The sequence below is a fragment of the Rattus norvegicus genome, chromosome 6 (assembly GCF_036323735.1).
Source record: "Rattus norvegicus strain BN/NHsdMcwi chromosome 6, GRCr8, whole genome shotgun sequence".
NCBI classification, from domain to species: Eukaryota; Metazoa; Chordata; class Mammalia; order Rodentia; family Muridae; genus Rattus; species Rattus norvegicus.
The window spans coordinates 116,305,779-116,314,860 of NC_086024.1; the positions used below are offsets into that span (position 1 = coordinate 116,305,779).

Genomic DNA, 9,082 nt, shown 5'->3' on the forward strand with positions numbered 1-9,082 from the left:
CACACTCACACACACTTACACAACACTCTCACACACTCACACACTCACACACACATAACACTCTCACACACACTCACACACATACACACACAACACTCACACACACACTTACACACATACACACATTTGCACACACACTCACACCCACACCCACATATACACTTACATAACACTCTCACACATTCACACTCACACACTCACACACACTCTCTTACACACTTACACACACACTCACACACACACAACACTCTCACACACTCACACACACATAACACTCTCACACACACTCACACACAACACTCACACACTCACACACACATACACACATTTGCACACACACTCACACACACTTACAGAACACTCTCACACACTCACACTCACACACTCACACATACACACGCAACACTCTCACACACTCACACACATTTGCACACACACAACACTCTCACACACTCTCACACACACTTACACACACACTCTCACACACACTTACACACATACTCTCTCACACACATACACACTTACACAACACTCACACACTCACACTCACACACTCACACACACATACACACACAACACTCTCACACACTCACACACACATATACACACAACACTCTCACACACTCACACACACATACACACATTTGCACACACACTCACACCCACACCCACACATACACTTACACAACACTCTCACACATTCACACTCACACGCACACTCTCTCACACACTTACACACACTCACACACACACACTTACACACACATACTCTCTCTCTCTCTCACACACACACACATTTGCACACACACACTCCTCACAGGAACATAAACACACGCACGTAATGCAGAAGCTGCCCTGGACAGCTATTTGTCCACAGAGCTGAGTAGTATAATGAGTACTCCTTATGGGAGATGAGAATGGTAAGGCCGGGAAGAGATGAGGTATACTAAGTCATCTTGGCTATTCCTATACACGGACTTCTCTAGTCCCTTTCCCCCCTCACCATCACCACCACTTCTACCATACGGCATAACCAATGCTACACACTGGCCTAGCAGGCCGTGGAAGGTTGACCCCCACCTCAGTCTCAGTGGTTGTTTCCAGAGACAAGGATCCCTACCTGAGTTCTTGTCTGGCAGCCGGTTTATCCTCCACACAATGGAGTTGAAGGCGTGCTCGTACTTGGCTGTTCCCAGAGTTACTCTCATGACGGGCTCCGAGCCAGAGGCGCCAGCGGAGCCAAAACTTGCCCCCCGGTTCACTTTGGCTTTCAAAGACTTTTCCCCTAGAACACTTTCCCTGCGGAAGTTTTTCACCCACTCACTGGGTACTGGGTAGCGAACCATTACGTTCTCACAGGGAACCTGAGTGAGAGGGTCACGGTTAGAAGAGAAGCCGGGAGACATCCTCAGCCAGCTCTGCACCTCCACTTCCGCCCCGTTAATGCTCGCTGCTGTCCTGAGGGTGAAGGGCAAGGTCTTCTCGGCAAACACGGTCCTGAACCTCATTAGCTCGAACCGGCAGGCATCCAGAGGGTTGAACAGAATGACCCGGGAACTGTTAAACACGTCCTCGTCCACGCACCCGTGGAAACGGCACTCGTGGAGCTTGATCCACTTGGTGGTGGTGGTGGGCATGATGTCCTGCCGGGAGACGATTTCGTTCCCTTTGATGAGGATGTCGTTGAGGCCCAAGCGGCACTCGGCGAGCCCAGAGAGGAAACTCAGTATGTGGATCCGTGTCAAGACGTGGTGCTGTAGGATCTGGTTGTCTCCTTTGCTTACTGTGCCAGAGAACTCATCTCGGATGTCCACTGTAATCTCCTCTTCGAGGTAGTTTAAGCCAACTGTGCTCAAGTCCATCGACTGCACTGGTAAATCCATGAGGCGGTCCTGAACCGCGTGGATGAAGCTCAGGAAGTCGTCGTAGTTGGTGGTGCCCAGTTTAATTACCTGTTCCCTTTCGGCTGCATGGGCCACAGCAGGCTTGGGCTGGTATTTCTTCTTCTCCTTGTAAGTGACCCGGTCTATCCTCAAGCTGTGGATCCTCCCATTCTCATCATAGTTTTGGAGCCGGGGTTCCGACACCTCGTGGCAGATCTCCAGCTTGAATTCCCGGAATGGTTTTTCTAGGCCTTGCTCGTAATACAGCTGCAGGTAACCACTGTCAGTCAGTTTGATGTAGATTGGTCCCCAGTGCCTGGAGGACATGATGTTTTTCTTCTCGGGGATTCTCAGCATCATTGGCCATCCATCCCTGGGCTGAGATAGCGCTGAGGTGGGTGAGGGCGCATCGGGTTCAACCGAGGCTGTGGGGTCGTCATCGGGCAGGGCTGCATTGCCAACGGGATCGGGATCATCAATTTGGAGTTGCTTGAGCTTTTCAATAGCGTCGGGGTGGGACTGGCTTTTGCCTGAATCATCAAAGCTGATGGCATCCTGGTAGATGACAATCAGAGAATCTCTTTGGCTTTTGCCCGAGGTACCGGAAATGGAACTGTTTTGGGAGCGCCGTTCCTGCTCTTCGAAGAAAGCACTGAACGGGTTGATGGGGGAGGGCTGTATGTCCTGGAGCGACTCATTCAGGAAAGGATTGGTGGCCCTCCAGGGTGGGGCCTCCGTGACAGAAGGTGGACGGTTTAAGGAGGATATGTCCAGCTTCTGAACTTTGGATAAGTTCATCAGTGTGCTCTTGGGACGGTCCCTCTTAAATGACCCAGTTGAGTTGAAAGGTACGTCTGGGCCAGCAGTTGCAGCAGATGGAGCATTTGGCTTCTTTGGAGAGGGGACTGTTGGCGAAGGGCAGCCGACTTCATTGTCTTCAAAGGTGACCCAGCTGGGGAAACGAGCAGTGGTCACCTGTGGGACGGCAGGATGCCCGTTCATGGCTGGACTGCCTGCCCACCAACTGATGGTCTCCATTTCTACTTCTTCATCTTCCTGGAGGGAGGAGGAATTGTCTGAAAGGGAAAGGAAAAGACATGAGGAGCTGCCCTGGGGAACCTCGGGGTTACGGGAAATTGAAATGGGGGAGGCAAAGGTTTATCTAGAACCCAGTGAGTTCCCAAGCAGCGTACCACGTGTCTCGAATGCATAGAGTTCCTTGTTTGCACACAAGTCTCGTGATTTTGCATGTGGCATATTGGAGGTGCCACCACATTAAAGGCAGTAAGAGCATGATGGCTTTGTCAAAACAGATGCACTAACATGTGAAACAGACGGTTTCTGCACGTAGCTCTAAGGTGTGTGTTCTTAGTTTATAAACACTGAAATGACTCTCCTGTGTGAAATGACTAAACTGATTCTTTAAAGAATAACTATATTCTTAAACAAACCCTATAGTCTATCAGTCATAATACCATGAGTACTTATCCTTAAAATAATTATGGCCTAAGTGTGATCCGTAAGTATGGATGACAACATGTTAGGCACCCTTAATGTGCGTGTAATAAATTCATTCACATTAACAATTCGGTGACTGTCAGAACATGGCACAAGAATGGAGTCATTCGAGGGAAATTCTGAGTGCTTGGTAAGCAAACTCCAAGAAAACAAGAGTCTTCTGACCTCAGTTTCCCCAAAACGTGGAAATGTGTATTTGTCCTCCTCCCAGGTGTAGCAGATAGGAGGGAGTTTACTTCAGCTGTTGGTATTCATCGGCGTCTATGGAAAAACACATTTCTGCCATATGCATCTTGTCCTTATGATTATATACTCAGGAGAACTTTACTCATGTGACCTTTTTTAACCCTTGGAGTACATATACACTTGTGAGACTTTAGTCTGCCTCAATTTTAGGCACCGTTCTCCCAGGCCCCTCTGCCTTTAGCGCAGTAAACTGGTGATGTCAGTTTACTTAAGCACACAGGGGAATATACCTAGCGGTGACAATGTTTACAAGTTTGTAGTAATATGAGGAAGAGTTTATGATATAATATCTATTTTTTCCATATCTAAATTTCCACCTCTGGTTATATATACTTTATAATTTAAGAAGTTATTATAAATAAAATTTTACCCTGATGGGGCCTTAAAGGAAGGAAATAAAGAATTTGGGTTTTAATAAGAGAATGATCCAAACTCGTGTAGCCTTTAAGTCCCTAATATGAAGAAGTGGTGGGAAGGAAGGCAGGCCACAGGCTTTTAGCAAATACTCCTCACTTTACTGTCTGGATGAGGAAAGAAGCTTTGATATGGTGTAGCTCTATTTTTCTAGGCGAGTGCGTGTGTGTATGTGTATGTGTGTGTTTGTGTGTGTATTTGTGTATGTGTGTGTGTGTATGTGTGTGTGCGCATGTGTGATGCCAGTCATTTGGGATCAACTTGAAACAGACACTTGGATTTTATGACTGTCATGCTCATCACATCCATCCGCACTGAACCAGCAAAGCTGCACACGACTGCACACATGATTGCACGTGGAAGGCATGGTTGGTGTGTTATCCATTCTTCCAAGGAATTTGTTCAAACTGATGGCAATTTCCTTAATTGAAAGAGTCATTTTGAAAGCCAGGCACGGTGGCATTTACCTGTAACTGTAGTACTAGGAGGCCGAGGAAGGAGGAGTGCCTTAAGGAGGACATAAACATCTCCTTCAGATGTGCTTTTGTAGACACAGAATTGGTTTATTTCCTGGGGGAAAGGGAGTTGGGAGGAACAGCTAAGCTTACCCTCTGCATTTATGAATCATTATTGTTTCTAAGGAAGGACAAGGGGAACATAGTGGCTTCCTGTACGATACACTTACTTCTTTGAAGCAGTCTCCGGACTCGGAGGAGTCACAATGTGGCTGCTCCCTGTGAGACAGCATCTCCACTCATACAGTCCCTTGCTGGCTACTGCTGTGGACATCCCTTCTGCCTTGAGCTCATCCCTACCCACTGGCTAAAGACAAGCTGAGTCCTGTCCCTTTGGAGGGTGGCTTTCTGCCAAAATTGTTTATGTTCTTGCCAAGAGATTCCCTTCTGTTGAAAATCTTGTCCCCAAAATAGTCCTCTTCATCTCCTGAGACAAAAGTTAAAGAAAAAAGGGGGGGGGGGGGAGGGAAGGGCTCTTGTCTCTATTGAAGATTATTTTCTTATAATAAATTCCTCTTCAAAACCAAGTTATTTAAAGTGCTAGATGTTAGGAACTGAAGCATTAGACTCGGTGTGTAATTTATTTTAGTGCTGAGAACTGAACTGAGGTTCATTCACGCTAGACGCTTTACCACTGGGTTACATCCCCAGTGCGCGCGCGCAAACACACACACACACACACACACACACACACACACACACACACACACACAAAGCGTTGTTTTTTTTTTAAAGTAACTCAAGAATGCTTACATGAATTCACCTGAGAGAATAACAAGACAAGTTTGTCACAATGCACGGAGGGGATGTTTAACATGCCAATGTTTAGATAACCGAAAAACTATAAACAAAAAACATTTCAACAACAGAAAAACATTCTGTAGACTGCTGGACCCTTAAAATGGAGCACCACGTCACCCGCGGAACAATGTTCAATGCAAGTTTATTCACAGGGAAGAACCATGATGGGCTGTTGAGGGAATAAAGGCCCTATAATCAGAATTAGAACTGCTCATGGTTTTTTTTTGTTGTTGTTGTTGTTTTTGTTTTTTGTTTTTTCTCTTTTTCTTTTTTTCAGGGCCTTGAGTTTGCTAGGCAAGCGCTCTACCACTGAGCTAAATCCCCAACCCCGGACTGCTCATGTTTTAATTATGTCTTACTAAAGCTATTAAACTTCAGGTACATCTTTAATGTGTGTGTGTCTCTCAGTTTTCTATCCATGGATTTAAGAAAATATTAATTCCTACCTGATAGGCCAAGAGCGTAACAGTTGGTGGCTGCTCTCCCATTATTAACAGAAGAGTATTTTCCTTTAAAAAGTAACTATGTGTCTAAAAACATTAGCTAAGCATTAGCGAGGGTATGGTATTTCATAACCCTTTAAAGGCAAATGTTGAGCTCATGGAATAAAAGCAAGATTAAAAAGAAACAAAAAGCCCTCAAAAATAGTGCGATGATGCTTTCACAGAAACTTGGCTGGGGAGTTGGTTCACTGAGCAGTGCGTCTGCCACACAAGTGTAGGGACCTGATTTCAAATTGGGAGAGCCTGAAGTTCAGGAGCATGTGCCTGTAATGCCAGAGGGGGTTGGCAGGAGACAGTTTTGCTATAGTGTGTGTTGAACAAGCCACGGTTAGTTTTTTCCCAGTCTAAAACAGGCAAAAGCTAGTATATTCTTGGATATGAATTTAACTATCACCCACAATTCCATTTATTAAAAAAAAAAAGTCAGCATTTGGTTTACTTACTCTCCCACTTGCTACCTCAAAACTGTTTTTGGTATGATATGATTTGAGTGACTGCTAAAGCAGGGCCACATTTGAAGACTGATTCCCAATCTGTATAAACTGCAGGAGGATCGCTAAGGTCCAAGAGGTTTCTAATATCTTTACTGACACCAACTGAAGGGAAGCAGCAGATTCTTTCAAGGTTAAGAGTCTACAAGATTAAGTGACCCACTGGTGACCAAGCTGATGGCCTGTGGTGAGGGCAGGGAATTAACGGTCTCTATATTTAGAACTCAGTGGGCATCTTGCTACCCCCAGTTGTTAACCTAAACTCATTAGTGTAATTTCTGCCATCATGCAGAAAACCTATTTGCAAGATGTCCACTGGCTTTGCTGGGAGAGATACGAGCCAAGAGTCTGTGCTGCGGGTTTTATTTAATATAAACACTAGGCACTGAAGTAGCCATATAGCAATCTGAGGTATGGACAGAGGAGTGGAGCATTTCTTAGAGACAGCAAAACATAACCCTTTCATTTTGCTGAGAAGACCGTGGTTTGGTGGTTTGGAGAAAACTGCCCAGGGACTAAAGAGATGGCTCAGAGGTTAAAAGTACAGTTCCTGCCAGTCCCATGGTAACTCACAACCACATTCAACTTCAGTTCCCAGGGTTCTAACCGCTCTCCTGGCTGCAGGTCCTGTGGTGCATATACATCTGTGCAGGCAGAATATGTATACATATAAGAATAGATGTATCTTAAAGAGACAACTGCCTTACCGTGAGATCAGAAGTCATTTTGCTATCCATCTTCATCAGTCACTATTCCCTTACTGTTTGCTCTGAAAAACCTGATTAACGTTCTCCATTTGACAATGGCAAGAGTTATGCTGCCATAAACTTAGGGGCTTTGTCCAATTTGGGAGAAAGATGGTAATTAAACAAAGCCTGACATCTCTTCATACAGAAGTCCCTGGGCAGAAGGTCACCCCAAATACGTGAGGGTGCAAGGGCAGAAGTTACTCAAATGAACTTCCCAAAGGAGCTTCTAGCTTTATGAAGTACAAGGAGATATTCAACTCCGCGATTCGAATCTTTCTGCCTGTCCTAAGTTCCGTCCAGGACTGAGGATGCTGTCATGCTGGTAAGGATACCTGGACAGACATTTCCTGAAGCAGGAAGCAGATGTATTGATCTGCCACCCAGCGCTTAATTAACAGACCATGCATCAACACAAACCTTGGTGTTTACCAAGGACCTTCTTCGAATGGTGCGCACGGCTTTTCTGTCAGTTTCTCTCTGCTTATTAAGACCGACTGACTGGGCATCGGAATTTGAAGTCTGTCAATGGTTCAGGAATATTTCCCTTTCTAGCAAGCTGTTAATGTGTATCCTTACATATGGCCAGGGATGGATCTTTTCTCTGGAGTTCCAAACTTTGGCCTCTGTTTGATCATGGAGCACTTTTCCACAAAGAGACAATTTAATGAGAAATTTCTATATTCTTTCGTCTTGTCCTCTAACAAGTAAACTTCAGTCAATCTGGGCCTACTAGTTCCCTGCCTTAATATCCATTTTCTTTTCTAAGTTTCTCCCACTGTCTTAGATAAAAGCTCCATTTTCTAGTTCACAGAGCCGTGTCATACATCTTGCTGTAGCCAGTAGGACCAACTTTAGTTACCCAGTAGGGCGTCACCACCCGGACCTAGGGATTCTGTAAAAGTGGACCATGTTTCGTGGCTTGAGAACTTCAGAGAAGTCACTCTAAGAGGCAATGCATAGAGTACAGGAGGGAAAGAGCCTCTCCATCTTGACAGATTGAAGACAGTTCTTTGCCTAGAAGCTACCAGGCCTGGGGCTCAGGCACACTGTTTCCTGGAAGAGTGCTGGTGAATCCCTTGAAGCAGCCAGACTATAGTGCCCGTGCTCTGAATGGAGCAGGTGAATCATTAAGAGCTGAATGCTCCCTCCAAACAAGTCTCACTCATGCACTCACACACCTCAGACCCTCTCCTCTTTACCGTGTGATGATGAACATATGCCAGTAACAATGCAGGGCATCTACAGGCGCCAAGTAATCTCTAGATACCGAGGTAAGTTCCAGGAAGTTAGTGAAGATTAGGGTCGATCGCTATACACTAAGGGAACTGAATCCCGACCTTACATTACTATCAGTTTCTAATAGTATCCACTCTCTCCTGTGAGCTGGTAAAATTAAGTTTAGTGTAATCATAAGACAATTATAAATCCTGGGATTGCTCAGCAACTAAAGACACACCACACTATCACCTTTACGACCCGTGAATTACGGTAGTTACATTACAAAAAAGAACAGATGCTCAGAGGAGTGGGACAACCAAAGCACTTCGTTCATTACCTCCCTGGTTATGTGAGCAAGTAATAAAAGCCAAGCTACTCCTCAGGGATGATGCCATAGTGACCACATGTCACAGGACCAAGAGCTTGAAGACTGTCTGGGTTATGAGGTCAGAGCCTGCTCCCCAAACCTGAATGAAATGAAGATTTCAAGTCTCATCAGGGCCTCTGCCCATAACACAGTACTGTCTAATGTACCTCTTAGCCCGCTAATGTCCTATCATCAGTATAAACCCCTAAGAGCTGGTACTTAACCATCCTTTTCATACCTAGTACTTCTTACGTGTGTGCACATACGTGTGCATGAAAGAGTGCATGCATGTGGAAGATGGGGTCAACCTCAGCTATCACCTATTACCTGTGATCCTCATTATCTTAAAATAGTCTTTCACTGGCCGGGAACTTAAC

The 9,082-nt window shown here is 45.4% G+C and overlaps 1 protein-coding gene across 4 annotated transcripts in view; it reads right to left on the reverse strand.

The window, feature by feature from the left end:
- Ston2 (stonin 2) overlaps window positions 1–9,082 on the reverse strand; it is a 149,494-nt gene that overhangs the window by 13,881 nt on the left and 126,531 nt on the right. For all 4 annotated transcript variants that reach the window (XM_063261953.1, XM_063261952.1, XM_063261954.1 and 1 more), the window contains one exon: window positions 1,121–2,959. In XM_063261953.1, coding sequence (XP_063118023.1) covers window positions 1,121–2,959 — 1,839 coding nt within the window. The remainder of the gene's footprint in view (window positions 1–1,120; window positions 2,960–9,082) is intronic.